Source organism: Lichenostomus cassidix, chromosome 12 (assembly GCF_008360975.1).
Source record: "Lichenostomus cassidix isolate B80296 chromosome 12, HeHo_3.0, whole genome shotgun sequence".
Classification (NCBI taxonomy): Eukaryota; Metazoa; Chordata; class Aves; order Passeriformes; family Meliphagidae; genus Lichenostomus; species Lichenostomus cassidix.
In genome coordinates, this window is record NC_139493.1 from 13,701,729 (window position 1) to 13,727,819 (window position 26,091).

The window sequence follows — 26,091 nt, forward strand, 5'->3', positions numbered from 1 at the left end:
CATGACAGGCTGCAGGTTGTGTCATGTGTGCTTCGGGTGCTGTGCACAGACCATTCCTTGTTGCCCACCAGCCTGGTTGATGCTGAGGACAAGCACCTGAGTGGCTTGGTCAGCAGTGCTGGAGAACACCCTTGGCTGGTGTGTGCTATCTGCCAGGAGCCAGTGGATCTTGTGCTGGGCAGGAGGAGCAGGCAAGGAGTGGGCACTGTGGTGCTCCAGCTCCATCCTGTCCGAAAGGTGACATGCAACGGCAGGAAGCAGAGAGAGACCCCGAGGTGTCTGTGCCTTTGCAGGCACGTTCATCTCTCGCTGACCTGCACTGACAGCTGGTTTTCAGTGGGCTCTCTGCAGCGAGGCTGCACGCTCGCTGCTGGTTGGCACCCCCCAGCTGGATGTCACATCACATCAGTTTGCACGTTTGCGGCGACTTTTAGTTATTAAATATTTTTAGTGACAAAACCATCCAAAGATGTTTCAGTCCTGCGAGTGTGAGTGACCTCGCCTTCGGCATGGAGCGGGCAGGAGAGGACAGGATGCCATGAAGTCAGGCTGGGAGCTGAGCCAGGTGGAAGGCAGTTTTGTTGGGCAATGTCATTTAACACCGTGGGGACCTTTGGAGCGGGGTGGGCTCGTGCAGCAGAGCAGGTCCGTTTAACCTGTGTCTGCAGGGAACGCGCTCCTCCTGCGCGGCTAATGGAACATATGGGGATCCAGGGCTCTGCGTCATGTCTCCTGCCACTCGCAGCAGGCATCCCCACTTTCCCGTTTCCCCAGAGGAATTTGGCAGCCCCAGGCCACCACTCATCTGTTGTCAACTTCTCCCTGGTCCTTGCAGGCAGTGAATTAACACTGGCTGTGCTTCATGCATAGTGCTGACAAGACTGACCTGTGCCAGGCACACCAGTGTGCACCAGTCAGTGTGTGCTGGTTTCCCAGCCTGTGCTGGTGCCGTTCCTGCTGCTCTGCTGCCTTGTGCCTGCACACCCCTTTCCTCTTGCAAGCAAACTGCAGCTTCTGTTTTGGCTCTACAATTCGGCTCTTGCATGGAGACATGTGTGAAACTGCAGCTCTTGACAGTGTTGCTGCTTTGAGCAGAAAAGGTATGCTGACCAGCTTTGAGCTTTGGTAGTTACAAAAGCTCTTTCTCTGCCTCTGCAGCTTGTGGCATGTGTGAAATCACCCGGGTTTTCCTCAACTATTTGTTGACTCTGTGCAAGAGTCTGTCCTAGCAGCAGGCAGGGGAGTCCTGGTTCCAGGGAAGCAGCTGGTGTGGGTTGCAGGCTCCTGCCACTGTGGCCTCCCAGTTCTAATTGATAACAGAATGGGAACAGACCAGGTTGGAGGGACCTGGAAAGAGAGTCTGGTACAACCTTTCGTGGGAAAGGGAGCATGGTATCTAGAACCCAATTGCATCTTGAAAGCCTTGGGTGATGGGGTCTCCACCACATCCCTGGGGAGGCTGTTCCAGCCAGCAGTTCAGCCCCAGGTCTCTGCCACAGTGGATGCTTTCCTGTGACATTCAGCATTTCGACCCTATTGCCATCCCACCCTCCTTTTTCAGGAGTATTTCCAAAGGTAGCTCCTGGAAGAAGAGGGAACTTCAAGTGCCTGCCCTCCCATGCAGGCCAAACCATGTGGGCATCCTTGATGGCCCAACAGCCAAAAGCCTGGACTGGTATTGGCTGTCAGTCAGTGGTCCTGCCTGGGGGCACTTTCATCGCAGGAGGGAGTAGGAAGTCACCTCACCCTCGCAACTGCTGCTTTGGAAAGCTGGAAGAGCAGCCTTGTAATGACTTTCCCAACCTTGCAAAATTATCACAGAGATGAACGTTCTCAGACAAAAGAGTTGCTTCCATCTCTCCTTTGCAGTGAGGATTAATGATCACAGAGAAGCTGGGGATATTTCATACAGCTGTCCACGGAAGACAAAGAACTGAAATGGTTGGCCTTGGGCAAGGAGGGAGAGTAAAACACTACAGTGCTCTTCTGTCAGATCTCTTTATCAACGATCTGTACGTATGCTCTCCCCAGATGTATTTATAGAGAATCCCAGAGGATGCAGTCAGTTCAAAAGGTTTCCTTTGTCAGGCACTGGAAATGCGTCCAGCTCTTTCCAGCAGCGACAGTGTCCCAAACCTTGGGGTCTTCCCTTCTTGACAGCTAGTCAATTAATTCAAGGATGAGATTGATCTGCTTCTCCACAATTATTTTAGCTGGGTCCTAATGAGTTTGGTCTGGACAGGTTCTTCCCACAGCCCTCTGAGCCAGACCTTGCCAGCTGTGCCAGGCTTAAGAAACAGCAAAGTGAACCCGATCAAATGTGAAACAGCTTCATAGAAACATTGCTCTTTTCTGACAAATGCTGTTGGCCCAGTTTCCCTGGCTGTGAAGCTCCCGCTTTGAAACCTGTGGAGCAGGCAGATAATACATTTGAAAGCAGTGGCAGTTTTACCTCCAGAAAAGGGACTATTGTGCTATGACTAACTTGCACTTTTCCGATTCTAGTTAGGTAGAAAATGATAGGAAAGGTCCCACTTTGGGAAGGGCAGGAGAGTGAAAACATATCTTCTCTGCACCAAGTCAAAATATGGATGGATGGATGAGTCGTGAGGTTGGGTGGTGATCGGATCACAGGGATGAAAGAACAAAATCAGTTCTTGTTCCTCCTCACGCCTGGAGCATGTGTGCTGTAGGCAGGGCACAGCTTTGGGGCTGCACTGGTGGCTGGGGCACCAGTGAGGTGGCCCAGCCCAGCTGTTTGCTCTGAAGCAAAGGGTCACACTGAAAGTCCCTTGGGGTCTCTTTGTTTGACAGGGAGATATATATACACACACAAACTCCTGTCATCTCTGCCTGCCTGCAGCAGCTGCTGCCCTGTGGATGCTGTTTGAGTTGCTGCTGCTGTGTGCAGGTGCCTCTGGGCAGAGGCAGCAGGCTGGAGGTACCCAGAGCAGTCAGTTCTCATGACTGTGACAGGTGTGGAGGTGTGTGGTGCTGCTCACATCTTGAGGAGGCTTTCATGGGCTCAGCATGCCCTTTTCCCCTCTCTGTGCTGTTGCCTTGTGGCTGTCGCTCTGCCCACACCCGCAGGGACTCACAGCCTTGGGGAGCAGGTGCAGGGTTGGAGAGATGCAGTGGTTCAGTACAGACCTGCATACAGCCAGCACATCCCATCCTGCTTTGAGGAGCAAACACCCACTGCCTATTTATTGTCAGGACAACTTGGGTTGTCCCAACAGGCTATGGAAAATCATGCTGCCAAATCCTGGCCCTCAGAAGTTCTCTGGATTTACCGGGACTGGGTTCATCATTATGGTGTCCAGCTGCCTCAGCTGTTGCAGGGCTCCAGGGCAGCTTGCAGACTGGTCTGTGAGCTGCTTGAAAAAGAGGAAGGTAGAGCTGTGCTTAATTATTGGCTTGGCAGGTTTTTGGAGAGTGTCTGTGAGCCCTCAGTTCCAGGAGTCCTTTTGTGCATTTTTTTCCCAGCATGTGGTAGTTTATTCCAGCCTATGCTTCAGCCATACCAGGGAAAATCAGAGCCTTTAATAGAAATGTTGGCAGTTTGTAACTCTACCACCCATGCCTGGGGCTGGCAGGGATTACTCCAGGTTAGAACTACCCTGAGGCAGCTGATGGAGGTCTGCAGCATGGCAGGGATGTCCAGGCTTCCTGTACTGCTTCCCCTGCTCCATCCTGAGCGAGCACCAAGTCATGGCAATTGTCTTTGCCTTCGTGGTCAGTATGCTGGGTGTGTCATCTGTCTCTCCAGTTGCATGGCAGCAAGGAAAGGTGTTTGTTCCTCTGCCATCAGACCACAGTGGGCAGAGGGGGCCAAGCTCCCTGGTAAGCGTGAGCCACTGCTTGTCTCTGTTACCCTTGAGCTGATTTCGCTCAGGATCTGGTGCAGTGCCCAGTGTTGGTAAGAGATGGAAGGTACCCATTATCCTTAAGAGTGGATCAGCATGTGATGGACCAGTGCCTCTAGTCCAACCCATTTCTTTGTCCCCAGCCCACCCAACATTGACCTTTTGTGGGCTCCTCAATGCTGTAGTGAGTGGGAGGAGGCAGAGGCTCATGCCTGGCTTGAGCAGATGCATTTCTGCTGGGTTTGTTGAAGATAAGCTCTCCCTTAGGTAGGGTGCCCCTGCCGTGCCAGGTCTGCTAGGCTGGATCTGTAGTCTGAAAAAGGATGTGCTTCCAGCATGGAGGAGAGGAACAAACATTCCTAAGAGGGAAGATGATGATGGTGAGTCACCTCTCCAGGGTACCAGAGAGAAACTGGTGCTGACTGGGAGCAGAGCCTCGATACAGCTTCTGGGGCAGAATCAGCCTCCTCTGGCACTGGGATGGCAAAAGAGAGACACTGGGGCCACGAAATGAAGTCACTGGTGAGGCTTGTGTTATGCTTGTCTTCCAGGCCACTGACATCTGAATTTTGCATGGCTGCTTCCTCCTAAAGCTCAGCGAGGCTCTGCTGATCTGAGGCTGAGCTCCAAATTAAATGACACCAAACAGCGCAGCTTTACATTTCAAAGGCTCAGAGCAGAAGGATGCCTGGGACTTTCTGTCGCTATGGAGTAATTGGGATGATTTTTTTTATTTTGGCAGCTTGTACAATGACCACCGAGTGCTTGCTCTACAGACAGATAGTTTTACCTGCATCTTCTGGTAATGTGAGGAATTGTAACAACTCTGTAGGGATGAAGAGGGGTGACAGAGCTGAGTACAGTGGGGAGAGCAAGTTAGTAACTGCTCTGCATCCCTGCCTCTGGCTGCTTATCAGAGTGGTATCTTGTGGATGGGCACATTTGTATTGCAGAACCCCTGGAAATTTCTGCTTCTGTTCCTCCATTCCACACACCACCAACCAGAAAATCTCCTGGTACATTTAAAGTTGCTACAGTGTCTCTTTCCCTTATCTTAACAGCTCTGTGGGACAGACCCTAAGGCAAAGGTGCTGCTTGAAGGTCAAAGATGGAACTCTAAGGCAGCTGGGAGAGTGGTTGGTCTGGGAGCCCCAGTCCCAGCATGGCACTGGGGGCTGTTGCCATTCAAATGAAACCTGAAGGGGTGTCCTGGCCCTGGAGGATGAAGAGTATGTGCCATGGCTGATCGCAGAGTGGCCCTGTCTGCAGCTGCCTGTTGGCTTGATGTATTTGCTGATGGGCTCTGTTCCCATTCTGTAAGGTTTTAAGGTGCTCTAGGAAGGCTACAGGGAAGGAAACCATGGCCTCATTCCCACTGTGGACACCTGCATTTTTTCCTTGCTACTGGATGGCTGGTTATTCTCATCTGCTCTGGGGTTTATTTCTGCCTGGAGCTGATGGCAGGTCTTTGACACGCAGGAAGGTAGATATCTATCATCTGCTGGGGCCAGCTGCTCTGCTCTTCACGCTGTGCGGATTCACAGCTTGGGGTAAAGTCCTCCCAACGATTCAGTAACCAGACCATGAGTTGGCAAAAGCTTATCAAGAGGTCAGTGTGGAGAAAGACGTGCTTAGGTACTTCTCTGCTGAGCAGTTCAGGAATGAGCAAAGCAGAAGTGGCTGCTGTGGCTGCAGGAGCTGCCAGATGTTGTGGGCTTGCAGTGGAGGAGCACAGCCATCTACTCCTCTCTGTTTTTGCGTCTTCCCGTCTTCCTTCTCCAGTCTCACATGCATCTCTTGGTGCCAAGTTCACTTGGCCTGCCCAGGTCCTGCCACCCCAAGAAGCAACTGCTGGTGGCAACTGCCACCAGTTCCCTTGCAAAGCTGTGTCTCCTGGTGGGGGCTATTTTAGGACCCATAGCATTGGCTCAGCTCTGGCTTTCTGCTGTGCCCTGGGGCACAGGATCAGTGTCCAAATCCCTACCGTCTTGCTGTCCAAAACCCAGCAGCCTTCCTGGGACAGAGCTGCAGCAGGCAGAGTACACTTCCTGCCCATGGGAAGCTGCAGCTGCTTGGGGAGGGGCAGATGGGGATAGAGGCGCAGATATGCATCTCTAAAGTCCTCCCCATTCTCCAGGTACCCAGAGTTTGAGGGGGAACATCAGCACTGGGAAGAGGAGGGATGTCCTCCAGGTCTCAGGGAACTAATGAGAATCTGGGGCAGCCCTGATGGCTGCACCTTTGGCTGATGTGCTGCTGTCAATGGTGTTACACAGGGCTGTGTATGGTTTGGGGTACCTGAGAGGGCAGAGCAGTAGTGCAGATGGGGAGTTTGCCCCCCAGGAGGGAAAGATCTGGAAAGCTGAGTGGCATGATGCATCTCTGGAGTGGTACCAGCTCATGGAACACATCTGGGAACATATGGGATCCTTGTGGAAGGGCACAGTCAGGCTGGGCTCTGTCCTTGCCTAACTGCTCGGATTTCTCCTCCTGACTGATCTGCACAGTCGAACTCATGATCTTGTGCTGGCAGAGGAGCAGTTGCCAGACTGCAAAGGTCGCTGAAAGCAGCTGCTCCCCTCCCCTGCTGCCTCTGTTGCCGGCAGAAGAGCCTGGCTTTGTAGGCACTCGGCTTGTGTCCCTGCTGTCACCACCAGCCATTGGCTCCCCGCATGCCGTGCACACCACGGCAGCTACTCAGCAGGCTCTCTCCTCTCCAGACGAAGGTAATGAGCCCCCTGGGACCTGTGCTGGGTCCCTGGTGGGCCGGGGAGGAGGAGGAGGAGGAGGAGGTGAGAGCTGCTGCAGAGGAAAGGCAGCCTCACCTCACCGTGCCCACTCACAGCAGGGCAGATGCAGAAGTCAGCCAGCACGTGCACCCGCCAAAATGGCATATCCTGGCTCGATGACACCAGGAACTGTCCCTGATGAATCTAGTGCCGCTGGTTCCCCTCCCTTACCCCTGCTCACCTCCCCTGCATTCCCAGCTCCTCCCGCATTGCAGGCAGCCTGCCCGGCTGTGCCGTGTGCTCCGTGCCCGCCAGCGCTGTCTGTGCACTGGGGATTTCCTCGGGCGAGTCGTTACTGCCGGCGGCTGCGGTGGCTGCAGGCTCGGGGGGCTTCATTAGCTGAGCTCACCGCGGGGAGTTGTCATCACGCAGGGGCCCACCAGGGTTGCTGGCTCTTTGCCCTTTGCCAGCATTTTGGGGAAGAGAGGTGCAAGCTCTTGGATGTGGGGGTTTGAAGGTGGCTTTCCTGGAAGCCCGTAGGGAAATGCCTCTTGTTCATTTATAAACATTCAGGAAGGAACTTGTCTTGGGCTTGCTTTTAAAACCTGGGTTTATCTGTTCCTGGGGCAAGAGAAGGAGGAGCAGGACGGGCAAGGGAAGAAGGAGCAGGAGGAGCAGTGAACCAAAGGTGACCAGTGGCCCAGGGGTGTCTGCCCTACCGCAGGGAGCCTGGTTGGGATCCCTGTCACCCAAGTCAAGCCTGAGCTCAGGGTTTCCCTGAGCAGGAGCTCAGACAATCATTCTCCACTGTTGGCTGCACTTAGCTGATAGCTTGGAAGATCCTCCTGTCCTGAAAGCTTGCTTTCTGACATCAGATTTGCCAACGTGTTGTACTTGAGATGTGCTTATGGATGTCGTGATCATCTCTCCTATTCCTCCTCAGCAAACCAGGCTGAAACCCACTTGATCTTCCTCTTTGGATCTTCCTTGCCTTCCAAATGAGGCCAATAAGCCTGACAGTAAGTCCCCGTGGGTGGAGAGGGAAGGACTATTTTGTCTGGGAATCAGGCGGTTGCATCGCAGCTTTGCCCTGGGCTGCTGGTGGCTTTATCTGTGCAAGTTCAGCGAGGTTAGGTTCTTCAACTTCCCTTTTTGGCTTTCTCAGCTGTGAAGGGATGGTGTGAGGCTGAGCTTAGCTCATCGTGAAATATATTCCATGAAGCCTGGGAACTGGGGGCGTTGCAGAAAGACAAGGTTGTTCAAGGAGGTAGGAAGGGACGGGGAGGGTATTTATTCTACTCCTCCATTTTTCTCCTGGGGCCATTAATGTGACATATGTCCTGAGTTTGTCCTGGTGGCTGACAGGCTGTGGAAGAACAACTAGAGAGGCCTGCAATCCAAAGAGTAAGAGGAAAGGGTTGAGATTTGGAAGGGGGAGCTCAGACCTTGGCTCAGGAGACTTGAGAGCCCCATATGCTGTGGGCACCAGGCACTGCTGCTCTTGCTCCATTTCTGTTGCTTTGGCTTTGCTGCAAGGGGATTTCATTACAGGACTCATTGCAGGTGAGGATGTATGTGAGAAGGCTGCAAACCACAAGCATCCAGCTTGTCTGGACATTCCTGCTGCAGAAGGGCAAATACTCTGGTGAATGGAGAGAAAGCCATCAGGGTGAGTTGGGAATGTCCAGTTGGATGAGGAACTCTCCAAATTATCTATGGAAGATCTGTCCCCACAAGAGTCTTGTGCCAGGGTGGAGCAGGTCACACTTGGTTAGGACTTAACTCTCCCTGTGAGCAACATGACAAAGACACAAGTTTCAAAGAGGTTCTTTTTACCTGTGTGGTATCCCATATAGGGTGTGAGGCTGCAGTGCAGTGGGCTGCCTGTCTGAGGCAGGACAGCGGGAAACCGTCTTGGATGATGATCCCTTTCCTGAAAGGCCCTGCCTTGACAGGAGACAGAGAAATTGCCACAGCTGCTGCTCCTGGCAGCCTTGCCAAGGCAATAGAGCAGGCAAAGCAATTTAGCATTGCTCCAGTCATCTGTGATGGCAGAGATCATTGCATCAACCCCTTCAGCATTGTGATTAATGCTGAAGAAGCATCCTGTGAGGGCTGGGAGGAGAGCATTGGTCCCTGGAGATCTGCTCTCTGAATCAGATGCAGCCCTCTCCAGCTGTGGTCCTCCCACAGCCTTGTCCGCCTGCTTTTGTGTGCAGCTGTTGACCCCTGTGCTCACATAGTGATGGACTTCCTAGGGACTGGGACAGAAACCCAGGACTGGTTTCTCAGGGGAGGAGAGATTATGTGGATTTGCACAGATTCCTTGTTTTATGATGAAAATCCAGTGTTCGAGCTTTCAGAATGGTTAAAACCAAAGTCCCCTTCAGAGATCTTGTATGTGGCTGTCATGGGGAAGGAGGAGGAGAGAATGGGATGTGGTGGGGTCGGGTAGGAGGAAGAGTGTGAGAACATACAGTGGAGCTCTGGGAAACTGGTGAGTACCATCTCCCCAGCTGGCTTTGCTTATCCATGGTGGGTACAGAAGCAAGGCAGAACTTGAGGAAGTGGAAAGCACTGAGTCTTTAGGAAAATTAGTGGGTTTTGATGCGAAAGTTTCTTCCATTTCTGAAACTTTCTGCTCCAGGACTAATTACTACCAAATAACCATAACACCAGGGGGGACCCAAGCCCCATGAATTGTGTTTGTTTGCACCATCTGCTCTTTACTCTGCAGGTGACATTCCCGTGGTTAGGGGCAGTATGATACATCCCTGGAAGCACATGGACTAATGTACCTGAGCATGTCTGGGCTGGCAGTTTTGTCCAAGGCTTGTCCTAGCCCCATGCTGGGGGCTCTGATTGCCTGTGGCTACTTTCTGAAAGGTTTTATCTCGCTGGGACTTGCTACCTGGCTCATCTCTGAAGATGATGGTTGCTTCTTTGTGTGCTGCAGGATTTCTCTTGCAGCTCAAGTGGGTGCTGGAAAAGGAGAAAGTCCAGACTGTGTCAGGGCCTTTAACGAGGCAGGGCTGGAGCTTATTCCCTTTTGTTGGAGAACAGGATGGAATCTCCCTCCCAGGGAGGAGAACAGTGTTTGTGACTCTGACAGCAGCTGCCAGCCATGACCTGGGAGCCTGTGCATGGTCCCTTCCAGCCCTCTTAGGGCACTTGGATCTCCTGAACCCACCAACCCCTCCGGGCTCATTCCTTTATCTCTGTTTGTCCGTGCCTGGCAGCTGCCACTCTGCAGCTCCTGCCCTGGAGGAGCCATGGGAGCAGCTGGGTGATTTGGCCCAGGGAAGCGCAGGCGGGCAAGGTGTAAATTGCATGGCGGGCTGCCTTCACTGAGGTGAAAATGAAAAACTCTCCCAGCTATCAAGCCCGGTGTTTCACGGCTCCCACGGTCCAAACACACTCCCACTCCCTCTCACCGCTGCGGAGAGGATCTCGGGGGCTGGTTTTCTTCTGCCTGTCCCGAAGCCATGGCACTGCCACGTCAGCAGGGCGGTGTGTCCTGGTTGCAGGCAGAACGGGGGCCTGCCGTGGGAAGGGGGAAGTGTGCTGAGGGCAGGCAGGGATGCTGATGGCGTGGGAGGTGCTAATTGCCAGGCTCTGTATTCTGCTACCTGAAGGATTTGTTATCCTTTGGTGAGACTTTGTTTTCCGCTGCCATAGTGCTGGTGGTGCCGCTCGTTTTTCCTGCTGGCTGATGGAAACGGCCTTTTCTTGATTGCAATAATATCACCTTCTGTTTCTGAAACACCTCGCAGCCCAGAGGATTTGAAAGTAAAGTGCACGTGTGTGGGAGCAGTCTCACCACCTCTGAAATGTGAGTTTCTCCAGGCTGGGAAGCAGCAGCTGTTCCGCAGCCCTTGGCAGCCTGGTGCTGGCAGCTGTGCCGTGTGCTGGAGCTGGCTCTGGCTGCCGTCGCTCCAGCAGGAAGGGCCTGCCCAGCTCCACGTGCACCCTGCTGGAGCTGCAGGCTGAGATGTTGGGGTTTCCTTGGTGCTTGAGGTATTACTGGTGTAAAGCATCTGCTTGCCTTTCCCTCCAACAATCTGTCCTCCTTTCTGCCCAACCATCTCTTGGGCTGATGGCTCTTCGCCCCGTGCCTGGTTGACTTCTGCTCCTTGCTGGGCAGCCTGGGGCACCCAGGCTTCCTCCCTGTCTCCCATTGTCAGGCTGCAGCTCATCAGGGAGGGCCCGAGTCAGTGTAGGGTTTGGAAGACATCTTCAAAGGTCATTTAGTCCAGACCCCTGTTGTGGGCAGGGACTTTTCCTAGAGCAGGTTGCCTAAAGCACCATCCAGCCTGGCCTTGAACACCTGGCCATGTCCAGAGATGGCATATCCACAGCTTCTCTGGGCAACCTGTTCCAGTGCCTAATAACCTTCATCACAAGGCATTTGTTCCTTATTTCCAGTCTAACCTGCTGGCTTTTGCTTTAAAACCACTGCCCTTTGCCCTGTCACCACAAGCCCTGGTAAAAGGTCTCCATCTCTTACAAGCACACTTTAGGACTCCTCAGAGCCTTCTCTTCTCTGGGCTGAACAACCCTAGCGCTCTCAGCCTGGGTCCATAGCACTGTTGGTTCCAGCCCTTGGCCTGTTTCTGTGGCCTCCTCTGGACATGCCGTGATGTGTTCATGATTGTGTTATGCTGGGGACCCCAGAGCTGCAGGTGATACTCTGGGTGGGGTCTCACAAGAGCAGAGCTGAGGAGGAACATCCCCCTCAGGCTGCTGTCAATGCTGCTTCTAGTGCAGCCCAGGAGATGCGTTGCCCAGGGAGGAAGGGCTGCCTCTATATTTTTTCTTTCGTCAGCTCAGATGGGTGACTTGGGGTGGTGTTTCACCTCAAGCTGCTGTCTGAGCAAAGAGGAATGGAAACAGGGACATTCCCAGTCTGGGCCTGGGACAGAGGGATGGCTCAGCAAGGAGTTTGTCCCCTGACTGAACTGTGAGAATGCCGAAGGGAGCTGGATGCTGTGCAAACTGAATTGCAAAGCCTCTCAGGACTACCTAGCGCCCGTGTTCTAAGATAAGCGGGAATGACACACCGAGCGTGGAGCGTGTGAGGAAGCGAGGAGGATGTGGCACACAGCGCGCTCCCCCCAGTCTTAGCTTGTGGCTCAGTTTCAGGTTTTAATTTTAGCAACTGATTTAGGGCCGTTCAGCTCCACGCAGTTTTGTTGTTCCTTTAAAATCCCTGGGACTGAAGCGTCCGACCCCATCACTGAGAGAGGGAGAGGACGGATGCCTCCAGCTGGAAGGAAGGTGTGGGGGAGTTGTGTTGTCTGAGCAGGCAGGAGTTGCTGGCGTGTGAGGACAGGGCTGGTGGGTTGCCTGGGGGTCACCCCACACTGTGCCAGGTGCCAGCTGACTTGCTGGCACTACCGAGCAGCCCGAGTGCTGGCAGCACAGGTGGGGGGAGGCTCATGGCAGTGAGAGTGTGGTGATGCCCTGGCTGTCTGGGGGCAATGCTGATGAGCCCCCCAACAGGAAACAATCCCCAACAATGGCCACAAGCCCCCTGTGTGTTCTTACCCACCATCTGTTCCTTCTTCTGGTGTGGCAGCATAATAAATGGAAGGGACTAACTACTACTGCCTATGGAAAAACCCCTCGTGGTTGGTGTTGCTCCAGTGTCAGAGCAAGACGTGGATGGAGACAACTCCATGTGCCCGAAACCCTTCTGCTTCCCTGCAATGGTAGCAGCACATCCTGTCACAGTAAGAGCAGGGGTGCCAAAGTGATGTTGAGACAATCCCTGTTAATAGCCCACAGCTTCTCCTTGAGTCTGGGCCCTGCTGGCCAGATGTGGGCTGTGGGTCCATTGGTGTCTCTGGGAAGTTGTTCTCTCAGTTGGCACTGTTGGAGAGCAGTTGATGTTTAGGCTGGACCCTGCTCTGTCTGCTTTCCCAGTGGCTCTGGGCTGGCTCCAGCCTGCCCCAGTTTTGCAGCAGTGCCCAGTGGCAGATTCCTGGAGGGTTTGTCTCTGGCTGGCGGCCGGGAGGGCGACTCAGGGCTGCCTGGTTTCCCTAGGGCAGGAGAGGGTTTGCATCTGCCAGGTGACCCATTGCTTGCTCCCCGTTACTTTCTCAGTCCAGGCTGCAGTTTACCGGCATGTTTTTCACATGTTGCAGGCAGAAGGTCCTCTAGCAGGGCTGGGTGACAGGCACAAACAATGGCTGTGTTCCTATGGCACACAGGTGGCTGGGGCATGAGGTAGACATCTCTGCAGTGGAGCCAGGAGCTGCTGGGAGGCATGAAGAGCTCAGCTTCCAGCTCTGCACCAGCAGGAAGCTTGGTGGTGGCATGAAAAACCTCTCCCCAACTGCTCCTACAGCATCAATCCTGAAACAGGGACCCAGCGGGCTGGTGTGGCATAGCCATCACCTTGTGAACCGTGCCAGGAGGTCACTGTAAGGAGTCAAGAGTGACAGAGAGCTTGTGGCCAGAAGTGGGGTGAGGACAGCAGCTGCCTTCTCACTGCCTTCCTGGCAACCCTAGAAGTGTTCTGGGTTCAGCTGGAGCCTGATTGCCAGCATGCCCATGCATGGCGAGGATCCAGAGAGCATCTACAGGGCTCGTTTGCGGTGTCCTAACAAGATGAATTCTTGCAGCAGTGGGAGATGAAGCAGATCCTGTTGGTGACATTTGAACTCCTGAGCAGATGAGCCTGACAGAGTGACAAAGCCAGTCCCCAGAGTGCCCCAGCTCACCTTCTGTTTCCCAGCAGGTGCTGAGGGCTGATGTGTGATGTGAGCACCCCGCCACCTCCTTCTGCCTTTGCACAATTCTGCTGGGATTTTAATGACTGCAGGTCCTGTCTCAGACACCTTGTCATGTGCCTTGTAGCCCTGGGACTGCTCTTGTGTTCAGCCAGGAAAGGGGGGGCATCTTCCTTATGGGAGGCTGTGCCCAAGCCAGATCATGGGCAGACATTGTGACCTTTTGGACAAGCAGGGGGAGGAAAATTTGTGCTGACAAATAGGTGGCACCTCCTGCTGCTGGGGAGCGTCTCCCAAAATGCCATTCAGTGCATGATTCTGTTGTCCTTTCTGATGCATGAGGCTAGGGGATGCTCCATTCTTACAGGGATGAGAGCAACCTGGAGGAAGTCCTACTGTCAGTATGTGGTGGTAGGTGATTTGGAACCTGAGGTTAAAGATTGGGCGAGGTGCTGTTCCATCTGGGAAAGAGGAGTGCAAGAGTCTTCCCTTACATAACACTTTGCTCCCAAGAAGGTGGTGAGAAGCACCCCACCACGTTCCTCAGATGGGCTGAGAAGGAGTTGGCTTCATGGGAAGCAGTGGGTCTGACATAGCAGGAGGATGCTGGAGCTTCTGTGCCTGTCAGGACTGAACTTGTGGACTGTGGATGCATTTGCCTTTGCTCTGTGTGTGTAGATGGGCTGCATGGATTATGTGCAATGAATCCCATGTTTCAGGTGCCTGGAGGAGGGTCCTGGATAAAATCATCTCTGCACGCTGCGCTGTTGCCTCCATCTTTGCTGACCGTAGGAAGGGAGAGCTCCTGGCAGAAGCTGAGGAGGGAGATGGCACCACACGACCTTGCAAAGGGACAAATCCCCTTCCCTGCCCCACTTACTGGTCCTGCTGTCACAGCAGCAGCCTGACACTGACAGTGTCCCACTGTTCACCTCTCGCTGAGCTCCTCCACCCGTGTGAGACTGCATTGGATTTGACTGGAGGGCTCTGCCTTGCAAACTCCACGTTCCCCTTGCTGCTCCATCTGTTGGCTTGGCGGCACAGCCAGCCAGGGGCTCCCTCCTCAGTGGCAGTGCTGCACTGCCTGTTGAGCCTCTCTGTTGTTTTGCCATGCTGTTGAGCCTTTGCTAATTCGCTTCCGTCCCACACCTTTGCCTTTGGACTCTGCTCTCCAGTCTCTCTGGTTGTTTCTTTTCACTGCAGTTCTTCTCTCTGCTGGGATAATCCCAAACTCACTGTGTCACCAGCCTCTTGGTTGCACTTCGCTGCACTGTTCTTGCCTGGCCTTTGCCTGCTTCCTAATCTCCTTTGGTATGATCACAAGGCTGATCTCCCACCCACTGTGGATGATCCCCTTATCCAGTTCCGTTGTCATGGCTCCCCACCTCATTGCCTCTGCCATTTCTCAAATCCTTATGCAGCCTCGTCCCTTTGTCCCAGGCTGGACAGCATTCCCAGCTGAAACTTCCCTGCTCCTTCTTGGGGATGTTGTCCTCTCCTCAGCCCACCTGCCAGTGTTGAGCTCTGCAGCAACCCTGCCAGAAGCTGGGTTTTTCTGGAAAGAAACACAGAAGCAGAGGCCAGCTCACTAGCCTGGCTTCCAACTTAATTTGTACAGGTGTAAATTAGCACCCCCAAGCTCTGATTTTCCTCCATTTCATTTTTGGAAAAATCCTGTATGCATTGGGAAGAAATCTAGTATTGTGGCTGTCCCTAATGAGGCAGGCTTGGATGTTGACAGTGAGTGTCCAGCCAGTTCAGTGTGGTCCCACCTACTTGGTCCCCAGCCATGGGCTTTGGCTTCAGGACCCCTGGGCTCTTCTGGCTTCAGGGACACAGAGCTGCTTCCCACCCTGGCAGGGTGGAACATCCTTGTCTCTCTTATAGGATAATCTTGAGTGTGAAGCAGCATTTGGCTCTGGAGCCAGTCCAGAAACCTTCTCTTCATTCAGGTGTGTGTTTTTATTCCTTAAAAAGCCAAGATTCCCACATTTTATGTGGCTGGAGGGGGTGTTGTTTGTGCTTTGGGAGTGTCATTAATATGTCTGTGTAATTGGAAGTTGTAGCAACTTAGAGTACGTCGTAGGGAGAGGGTATGTCCCAGATCCACTCTTTTGGAACCTCAGGATGGGCTTTGGAAAGTCACCTTGGGATGTCTTGGCGGCCAGACTGGACCCCTGAGGATTTAGACTGGTTGGACACCTCGCATGAAGTTAATGAAGGTCTCTTTGCTCTAAGATCCGATGAGTTGTCCTTGTCTGCATGAAGTGCTGGAGGGCCAGCTGGATTTATCCAAAAAAACCCTGCAGATCCTGGAGATACCCATCTCTGGTGTGTGTTGCAGTAACCTAAAATAACGAGCCGAGCTGGAGGTTGGCGGATGGGCTTGTGGTTGGTAGAGCAAGGGGCAGAGCGGCGGGGAGGGCTCTTGTCTGCTTTGTTGCTGAAAAAGCAGGAGTGATATGAGCCGCCTCTGCTCTGCTGCTAAAAACGGCCCAGCTTGTTTTTATTTAATACAGTTTTGATCTGCAGGCCTCAGTGTTTCACCTGCCCGCGAGTGGGAACTCCAAACTCCAAGAGTCTTAGAAGCCCTCCTGCGTCCCTGCGTGTCCCTGCTGCAGTGGGATAGGGAACGTGGTTCCTCCTTGGCTGGAGGAGAAACCACTGAAATTCAGACTGGAGGGCACTGGGATGGACGGGTGCAGCTTCTGCTGGGGTCATGTTTCTGCTGCTGTGGTGTTTCTGGGTAAACTGGGGCTCTGCATTGCCAGCTCCTGCAGGCTTTCCCAGGAAAATGGACCTGAAAACTGCTCATGTGGGATTTCTGCCTGTATTCCTTGTGCAGCATCCTGGCAGCATGGAGGTGGCTCTCCAGGTGGTCCTACTGCCAGCTCTGGGGAGAGGGTCAATGTTGGCTCATGTCTGTTGTGGGTCCTGCCTGGTACCAGCATGTGTCTAGGAAATATATGATTCTTAAATCACATTAATTAATCACATTAATTAGTGATTCTTAAATCACATTCAGCCCATCCCCAGGGCTGAAGCAGGTCAGGCTTTTGTAAGGTCATGATTGATGTGTCCATAGAGCTTATTCTTGGCACAGGGCCAGCTCTGGCTATGGAGAGCCCCAGAAGGATGGGGACCCTGCTGGAGGATGTGTGAAGAAGCCACACGAGCAGGCCATGACAGAGGAGAATTGTTGAGGCAGGGAGGAAGATCATTGGGTCAGGCAAGAGTATAATCAGGGCAAGAGGGAGGAAGAGAATAGCTGGGGCAGGGAGGAGGAGGAGGATAATCAGGGTGGTTGCAGGGTTAAATAAGAGCTGTCAGTGATTTGAAAAGGGGGAAGAAAGAAAAAGAAAACCCGCTGAAGAGATACTCTCCTTTCTCACCCGGCTTGTAATCAGCCGCCCCCTCTGCCAGTGAGCAGCTGGCAGGCGGGCGGGTGAGGAGGGGGTGGCAAGAGGGGTCCAGCTGCTCCTCAGCCCGGCCTCAGCACCCCAAGAGTCCCCATAGCCTTGCCTCAGCTTGGGCTGCATGGCCAGGGGGGGACATGCCCATGTCATGGGTCCGTGACAGCCTGGGAGTCTGAGGTCTTGAAGAGCACTGCCAGGGGGAGGTGGGGTGAGGAAAAGGAGGAGGGGGACTTGTCTGAAATGCCAGGGATTCATCTCCCACTCCCCCTGCCCTCGCCATTCTGAAAGGAGCTGCTTGAGCTGTTGGCTCTGGATTAAATTAATTAGCAGAGTAGTGCTACGCCTGCTCGTGGGGCCGTGCTGCTCATGGGGCTCTGCTGCTCATGGGGCTGTGCTGCTGGGAGGAACCAGAAATCTGGCAGCTCTGTGTCAAGTAGTTGCCTGGCTCCTCAAAACCCCTTGCTCTAGCGCAAAATGAGCACATCAAAACCAAGGCTGAGCTGGGGGTCTTCAGCATCTCCTCCTGGAGAAGAGCTGGCTGCTTACCTCCAGGGCCAAACCTGTCTGCCTGGTACGTGGGACTGGTGTGATAGGGAAAGCAGCACTATGGTTTTCATGGTTTAGGGATGGCACCCTCTGCTCCTCATTGGGCCTCCTCATCTGTGGGCAAAGAGGGCCAGTCTGACACAGCCAGGCTGGCAGGTCAACGTGGTGGGGGGTGAGGACACATCCCTGCCCATGGTTGTCTTGTGTCTTCCAGGAGAGGAAGCTGTGTGCCCACCCCCGGATCGAGATCTACAAGCAGGACCGCATCTACTTCGTGTGTCCCCTTGCCCGCCAAGGAGACTTCTATGTGCCTGAAATGAAAGAGCTGGAGAGGAAGAGCAGGGCTGCTGCAGCTGTGGCCGAGGATGCCCAGACAGACATCACAGGTATCTGTGGCTTGCACACGGGCTCCATCTTCGATCAGCATCAGCCCTCACAGAGGTGGGGTCCTGGTGTCCCCTGTCCTGCTGCCTGCACTGTCAGAGAGGGACTGTGCCCACCTGGTGCCCAACCACCAACTCTCAGCACACCTTTTCCCCTCACCTTGCTCTGATCCCCAAGGATCTTGTCCCCAGGGTGTCATGCCATGCCTTGGGGAGCACCCAGGAGCCCCCGAACTTTTGAGACAAGGGCCAGGCTGCCACTGAGCCACTGGCCCACTGTTGTCAGTACAGAGCTGGATCTCACAGCTTTTAGTTGCAGCTGGGCTTGTTTTTCTCTTTGTCATACACATCTTCCTTGATCTCATCTTCATCTGTTACATATTGGGATTGCAAAGAGCTTAAATACCAGGTTGCTGTAGCTGGTGGTGGAGTTGCCTGAGAGCATCTGCTCAGCAAGATTTGTTGGAGCCTGGATGTATTCATACAGGAAGGGACCACAATGGCTGTAGGCGCAGAACAGCAGTGCTATAGTAACCCAAAATGCTAGTTGCCCACATGCTCCCGTGCCTGTGAGATGTGGGAGCCAGCTACCCAAGCTTTCCTGGTCTGGACAGCACACTCAAGCTGGCTGCTGGCAGGGGCAGCTGCCTCCCCCTGCCCCAGAGGTCTCCCATGCTTGTGTAATGGGCATGAAAAAACCATGAGGGCTGTGCTCGCCTCCCGGGCACTCGGGTCATTTGCTTTAACACATCTTCAGGTTTGGGTCGCTTTAATTCTTAATCACATAAAAGCAAACCTGGGAATTGCTTTCTGGGAGCTCTGTCCATTTAGTGCTGCAATGAAGAGTCTAATTGGAGCTGTTTGCCAGTGCTTCCAGGTCCCGTGTTTGCACGGTGCTCACTCGGCTCTTCTCCTCTTTGTCTGCCTTGTGTCAGGGTGGCTGCTGGGGGCACCAGCCCAGCTGAGCTAGAAGTGCCCCAAAGCCTACCTGCTCTGACATCTTCCTATGGTTGCCTCTTGGTTTTTGGTGAGGAATGGCAGGATCCATGGGAGCAAAAGCAGCTTGAGGGTGGTGCCTTCAAGTAGCTGCATGTGCTCCTTTCTGCCCTGCTCGGGGAGGAGCACAATACTGCAGCACAGCCAAGGATGCTCGGAGCAGCCACTGCCCTGTGCCCCTGCTGTCTCGGTGCTTTCCCTGGGATGCCACTGCCAGCATGCCCACAGTGGGGGAGTACCCTGCCCTGCTGGAAGAAAATGACGTTGAACTTTCTTTCAGAAAGCAAATGATGTTGGACTTTCTCACCCTGGGCCGAGCTATCCAGCAGCAGCCCTGGGCCAGCTCCTCCACCACCCCTCCCCTTCCAGGAATGTAGATGAGCTTTTGTCAGTGCAATCTGATGCAGTGCCATCTGCTGAGTCTGCAGAAAACCAACTTAAAATAATAATAACTGAGAGGTTGGCCCTGCTTGCGAGACTAAAGAGTTGGGCTTGGATGTTGCACTGTGATTGTCACTGCTGAGCACAGTGGCAGAATCACATCTGATGGGGTATCACATCCTTGCTCTGGCTGCTGGGGAGGACCAAGGATGTGGCAAGCCTCCGAGTGGCTTGTGCAGTTTCTGCCTGAGGGTTTTGGTGGTCCCAAGAAGATGACACCTTATGGATTGATACTGGTCCTCCTTTCCCAACAATTTTATATGCTGTGGTCTGTGTAACCACCTCTGAGTTGGGAAAAGAGAAACTTCTTTTCCCATCATTTTTATCCTTCTTCACTGGGCAGTCCCTCAAGAAGTAAGCTTCAGGTAGTCACAGCCCCTTCAACAGGCATGATGGACATGAGATCTTGATGACCCAGCAGATCCTGGAATGTCTGGGACAGTATTCAAGCTTTCCTCTGCCAGTTGGAGAGTGGGCACAGCAATATCCCCATCTGCCTGTCATCGCGATCCTCCCTCAACCCCAGTTGCATGGATTTAGGTTACACCTTGATCCTCCTCAGCTTTGAGGGGATGTTTCAAGTGGTCCTGCCCTGATGGAGGCTCAGACAGTGCTCCTGGGAGAGTGGGGGAGGACGGCAGTCCCTGATGGTCGCTGTCATCTCCTCCTGAGCTGCACAAATCCAGGTGTTGGGCTTTGATACCCTGTTGCCTCAATAGGTGAGTGGAGACTGGGAAGGTGCTGAGCCCCATTTCCTCTCCCAAAGGCAGCCAAGGGTGCTCTGTGCACAGATGCTTTGGGCTCTCACTCCTGATGTGGCAGCAGATGAAGCCCCCTCTTTCCCCATCCTAAAATACTGAGATAAGAGCATTGAGTGCGACTTCAGAGTGGGCATCATGTTTAGTAACACTCTGTGTGGACACAGCACCTCTCAGTCACAGCTCATGAAACTCCACACCAGCAGCTGGATTATGCTTTCCTTGAATTAAAGACTTGAGAAGTTCCAAGTGGAAGGTGTTGCCATTTCTCCTCACCTGTCATTGTGGCTGGTGCCAGACGGTACCAAGTGAATTGAAAGTGTAAGAAAAGCTTGGATTTGTTTTCTCGAGCCTCCTGACCTTGGAGCACATCTCTCCATTTAGCCTGTCACCTGCTGTCCTTGCTCCTGAGCTCACCTTGCAAGGTGCTGGGTGCCTGCGGCTGTGAGCGAAGCCAATGGCCACAAAGGCTGTGGGACATGATTCAGGGTCTCTGCTTTCTGCTGCTGCTCTGCACAGAGCAGGCTGCTGGCAGCTCTGCTGAGGACAGACACACTCATCACACAAGGAAGGGGCCGGGGGCTGTGGCTACCTCTGCACCAATTCCGTCCCTTCTTCGCCATCGTCAGGGTCATCGGAAAGACAGGAAGCATTTTAGGAAGGCGGCTGATGGGTCTCCAGGGGCCCAGTGTCAATCACGATTAGTTGTTTTGTGCTTAATTATTTTCTGGGGCTTTGGCATCAGCATGGCGCTCAGCGGGTCCTCGCTCCCGGCTCCCTCCCAGCGTCGCGCTCTGCAGTGTGACCCTGCTGCTGCGCATGGAAGGTGAAAGCAAACAAAAGCAGCCTCTCCACACGGGCTTGCTGGCATAAAAACAGATGGTTCCTGAGCACGTGGCTCTGCCCAGAGTCTCAGGTGCTCGTTTTCCTGGAGCAGAGTCTGTCCCACAGCATTTAGGTACAACTGATGGCATCATGCGCTGAGCCCCAGTGCCACAGAGGGGCAGCTTTCCTGATGTGTTTTGCCTCATCCCTGCTTGCTTCCATCCTCCAAAGAGCCCTGCCTGTTTCTGCATCCTTCTACATCCTGGGAAGGGCCCTGGCCCCTCTCCTGGTGGCTTGTGTATAATCTTCAGCAAGCACAGAGGAGCTGTGCCCCCTGGCAGCACTCTGTATTTAGAGGCAATGAATATTTGATGGAACAAGGGGAAGGAAAGGGCCTGGGAGCACCAGGAGTGGAACACTGCTCGGGCATCAGTGTGGCACAGGGGTGATGCAGGAGGAGAGCCCACTCTCATTCTGGATTTGGGAATGCCAGTACCTGTTATGGCATAGGGCTGAACTGTCTGGGGGAACCAGCTCCCCACTAGGCTCATTGGCAGTGTGGGGTGAGTGGTTCCCATTGCACCCATCCCTGGCTAGTCTCTTGGAGCCTGCTGCTTGCTATCTCTTCTTCCTAGGTGGCCCTGGCCTTTGGAGGACTCCTCAACACCCTGGCATGGCTTCACCCCAGGCTGTGCCTCTGTTTCCCAAAGGCAAACTTCCTGGGTTCCGTGTTCCTACTGAGTGAAAGTGCAGTGGGATGGCTATACCATCCTTGGGGAAGCAAGGTCAAAGGCAAGTTTCAACAGGATGGCTGTTATCTTGTTATGTGCCAGAGGGAAAAGCTATACTGGATCAATGGGTGTTGGACTGGTTCCTGGTGTAGGGACCAGCCTTGGGCAGGTGGATGCAAGGAATGGGCAGTGGTTCATGGGACGACCAAACAAGGTGTGTGGAGAAGGATGGACAAATGGGTTTAACACCTGCTGGAAGCCTATGCCTGTGAGATGAGAGCTGAATCCCTGCTTGGCTGTCCAACAGGGCTTTGGTCACCCTCTTGGAGCCCCTTGCCCTACCTTCCTGGCCTCCCTGGGCTGTGTTAGGACAGCTGGGTGTTCCTGCCACATTCCCTGTCAGAGATGACCCCACATGGCCCCTGGCAGCACCAGCTCTGCCCACCCCAGACATTTATCCTGGCCAGGCTGTGTGGCCATGCCAGAGCTGGCCTTTTCCTGTGCCGAGGAGAGCAAGGCTGCCAAAATGGGCAAATTTGCCAGCTGAGGCTGCTCGAACATCATCAGAAGTGACAGAGCAGTGACAAAGTGCCTGGCTGAAGGGAAACAGGACTCAATTTATTGTCGCCCTTGGAGTGAGGGAAAGGAAGGTGGCTAGGAGAGTGAGGCTGCAGTGCTTTCCCACGGTGGTGGCTTGGAGCAGTGTGTAGGTCAGCTTCATCCCTGTCTTTTTCTTCCTGAACTGCTGCTCCTCTCCTCGGGAGCTTCTTTGCTTTGTGTCATGGGGTTACATGACAGCTTCTGAGCTGAAATGGCCCCTGGGGTGCCAAGGGAGGGGTGATGAGCAGGCAGGGCACTGCTTGGGGGCTTGGTGTCACTCCTGTCCTAGGTCTTAGAGGGACACAAGATGACCACGAGTGATGTGAGCTGTCATGAATCCACGGTGGGAACGTGTCTATGTCACCTCAGGCCACCAATTTGGCCAAATCAGATTATTTATTTTTTTGAGATGCTCACTAAAGACCTCACAAACCCTTAGTTGTCTTCAAGACTCAGTCTGCACCCCTTCATCAACCACAGCTCTCTGTCTTCCCAGAGGCTCCCCGCTAACCCACTGCCCTGCCAAGGTCCTGTCAGGTGGGACAGCATCTCCCACCCTTCTGCCTCCCACTCAGTGGCTGCTGTCCCCTTCAGCGAACGCCTTGCTGCAGTGTGCAGAACATCCTTTTTAACTTAGAGTAAATGTAGTTTCCATGTCGAGGTGCTCCCTGATGCTGCAGGAAGGGCAGTGCATGTTAGTGGGCAGTAGTTCTTTCCTCCTTTCCATGAGAGGGGTCACCTGGCATCGCCTGGGGGATGGCCAAGGGCTCATCTTGTGCCAGCTGCCGAAAGGGTTGCCAGGGTGAGAGGGTGGGGGCTCAGGTTCCTTTCCAGGATGAAGCCAATATGCCATCCAGGTGGGATGAAACAGTGGGTGCACCGTGTCTGCAGATCTTTTCTGGCTACCCCTCATCCTGCTACCACTGCTCGGTCCTCTCGGAACAGCCGTCACTCAGCCGGCAGGACCGTGGGATGATGCTGCTCAGGAGGCAGAGGACTGCCATTTACAAGCAGTTCTGCTGGCAGCTGCCCAGGCCGGGAAGAAAAACAGCACAGAAAAAGGATTTAAGGATGTTGGGAAGGAAAGTTCCCTCCTTGGTGGGTCTCCTTCAGGAGATCAGTGGCTGCCACACAGCTGGAGGAGAGCAAGCAGCCCAGCCTTGGGCACCGTGGCTGCAGGAGCTGTTGGAGGTTGGAAATGCCTGTGAAAGCCCAAGGCAGCGCCATGCCAGCAGCTGAGGATGGGAGGATGGAGCTGCACCAGCAGGAGACAGTGTGGGGAAGAGGGCTCTCCCACCTAGGAGGGTGATGACTGCAGAGAGGCTCCCATTTGTCACTTCCCAGCCTTGTTGGTGGCAAGCCCCAGTGCTCCACGAGTGCTGCTGCTGAGTGGGGCTCCTCCAGGTTTCCCTCCTGGTGTGGGGCATGATCCTCAGCAGGGGCATCCAGCCCAGCATGGATGGAGGTGCTGGGAAATGACAGAGCCTAGTACTCACTTCCCACTGACACAAGGCAGGCAGGGAGATGGAGCAGAGAGGGCCATGATGGAAGGGCCAACCCAGTGTTTGCTGATGTATCATAATTAACAAGGTGGATCTGTGATGTCATAATTAACCATGTGAATCTGTGATGTCATAATTAACAATGATTAATGTTTAACAGGAGGGTTTTGTCTCCTGGCTGGTTGCTCTGGCAACAGCACCGAGCTGCTGGTCTCAATCTGACACGTTCCTCTCCTTGTCGGCTCCTTAATTGTGTTGTCGATCGAGCTAATGAGGCAGGGATCTGGGGAGGGGGTGGTGGGCAGAGGGGTCCACCCAGGCAGGCAGGGGCAGTCTCTGGGGGCTTGGTCATGAGATGGGATGTGGCTGGCAGCCAGGGCATGGTGGAGAAGCACAGAGTGAGCTGGATAGTCTCCCCCTATCCTCTGGCACCCCAAGACCTGTCTGCTGCTGCCCTGCCTATCTTCACAATGCTGCCAGAGCTGTCAGCTATGGGGGAGCCACGGAGGGAGCAGGAGCAGTCTGTCAGGTGCTGAAGGCACCAGGATGCCCTGTCATGAGGCTGGACATACACACCTGCCTCTGACAGCAGCACATCTGAGGATTTGCCCTTGTGCCATCATCCCCTTGGGTGCTTAAACAATGCTGCAGCTCCCCTTCACCCTCACAGCACGGTGTCCTTCCTGCTCCTTGTCTCATTCCTGGTGCCATGCCAGACGCAGGCATGCATTCTCCCTAAGGGAGGGCTTGCCAGGTCCTTGGTGTGTGCACGGAGAGCAGCTGTGGGGCCAGGATGTGGCCAGGAGGTCAGGGCATGGCTGGAAGCTGCTGGTTGGTTGTGCTGACTTGCGGGTTCCCAGTTTCAGGGAGCTGTTTGAGGTCAGCTCATTCTTGGCCTGGTCATGTCTCAAAGGCGTAGGAGGTGACAAGAGGTAGGAGCTGGTCTCCACTGTGGCCTGAGACCTCTGAGGCATCTGGCGGCTTTGAAGGCTGTGTCACCCCATCCCCATTGCCTCCTTCCCACAGCATTCACTCCTTCCCCTTCTCTCTCCATCCCAGGGGTCGACACCATGAGTGAGACAAGCTCTGTCAGCATGGAGGCCACAACTGACAGCAGAGACACCTCGGTGGCCACCTCCATCCTGCTGCCCTTCCCAGCCAGCCGTGGCCGGGAGGAGGCAGACAACCGCAGCGAGCACAGCTACAGCGAGTCGGGAGCCAGTGGCTCCTCCTTCGAGGAGCTGGACCTGGAGGTCGCTGGGGACGGGGAGGGAGCTCCTGGCCTGCTGCCTGATGTGGGCTATGCAGGCAACCAGGAGGTCACCGACAAGTGGACCAAGGAGCCCATTGCTGCTGAGAGAGGAGAGGAGTGAACAGAGACCTGTCTGCCTCACCTCCCACCGGGGTTTGAGTTACTGGGAACCAGTTGCCTTTCCCACCTCCTTCCTCTCCAGCCAAGAGATTTTGGTCGCTGATTCCCCCTGGGACCTACTCCCCCTCTTTGCTGAAAGGGTGTTTGACCATTTTGGGTGCCGGGAGGTGGGGGGACTTCTGTGGTGCTTGGTGGCGCAGGGTAGGTGCAGGCTGGGGGGACAGCAAAATGCATTTGCCGTTTGTGTGTGTCCAGGCACGTCGCAGATTCCTCGCAGGTGTCTCGGGGATGGTGGTGGATGGCAGAGATGTCCCCCCTCGTCTCTGCCAGTGCTCCTCTCACCCACAGCTTCTGTCTGCCACACCACCATGTTTTCTAGCACCAAAGAGCCGTGAGTTGGGTCGGTTGGGTTTGTTCCCCTCTTCTCTTCCCCTTGCTGAGCAATGGAAACATCGTGTGTAAACGTGGTCCTCCTGGCACTGCCACGGGCGCTTTGGGGTCTGTAATAAAGTGGATGCTTTTCCTCACTGCTGGCTGGTGCATTGCTGACTTGTCCTTTGGCTGATCACACCATCCTGCCCTGTGGTGGGGAGTGGGCTGTGGATGGGAGCTGCCCCCATGGCCCCCAGCTGAGCCAAGGAGCTGCCCAGGGGCTCTGCATCCCTGCTGCTGATGCTTTCTCCCTGCCTGGGCAACCCAGCAGGGCACGGGGTCTGTCCCCAGCTTGTCCAAGTTGCGGGGGAAGCAGGGAAGGAGGGGTCCCAGCTGCTGTGCTGAGCTGGGCAGGGCTGGAGGGAGGTGGTATGCCCGCTCCTCCTGGAAACCTGCAGAGAGCAAAACCAGTAAAGCCACGTCTTTGGGCTGCTGCTGGCCCCTCTGCTGTGGCAGGGGACACCAGCCTGCCTGCACTGTGCCTCCCTGATACCTGTCTGTCCTGCTGTTGTGGAATGCAGGCAGGGAGGGCTGCCTGTGCTGGTCCCAGTTCCCTGTCCCTCAGTTTGGGACAAGGGAGCAGCCTGGACATCATGGCCACAGTGCCATGGGGCAATGCCAAGTGCCAGAGCATCTGCTGAGTGCCCTTGGTACCTCCAGCAGCCCAGGGATTGTTTCCTGGTGGTCAGATGTGGCAGCCCAAAACTGGGACTTGGGGTGGGGTTGCCAGGGGTTGGGGAGGTCTGACTCTTTCTCCATG

General features: G+C 54.4%; 1 protein-coding gene and 1 long non-coding RNA gene across 5 annotated transcripts in view; both read left to right on the plus strand.

Moving 5' to 3' along the window:
• The window catches only part of TEX264 (testis expressed 264, ER-phagy receptor), a 39,954-nt gene extending 14,528 nt beyond the window's left edge, over positions 1–25,426 (plus strand). For all 4 annotated transcript variants that reach the window (XM_085072769.1, XM_085072773.1, XM_085072770.1 and 1 more), the window contains exons 5-6: positions 17,506–17,677; positions 24,587–25,426. In XM_085072769.1, the coding sequence (XP_084928895.1) occupies positions 17,506–17,677; positions 24,587–24,900 (486 nt within the window). In that variant the 3' untranslated portion in view covers positions 24,901–25,426. The remainder of the gene's footprint in view (positions 1–17,505; positions 17,678–24,586) is intronic.
• On the plus strand, positions 9,060–16,312 carry LOC146431753 (uncharacterized). Its single transcript, XR_014854756.1, has 2 exons — positions 9,060–15,660; positions 15,862–16,312. It is a non-coding gene; the product is annotated as an uncharacterized LOC146431753 (long non-coding RNA).
• Positions 25,427–26,091: the final 665 nt, after the last annotated feature.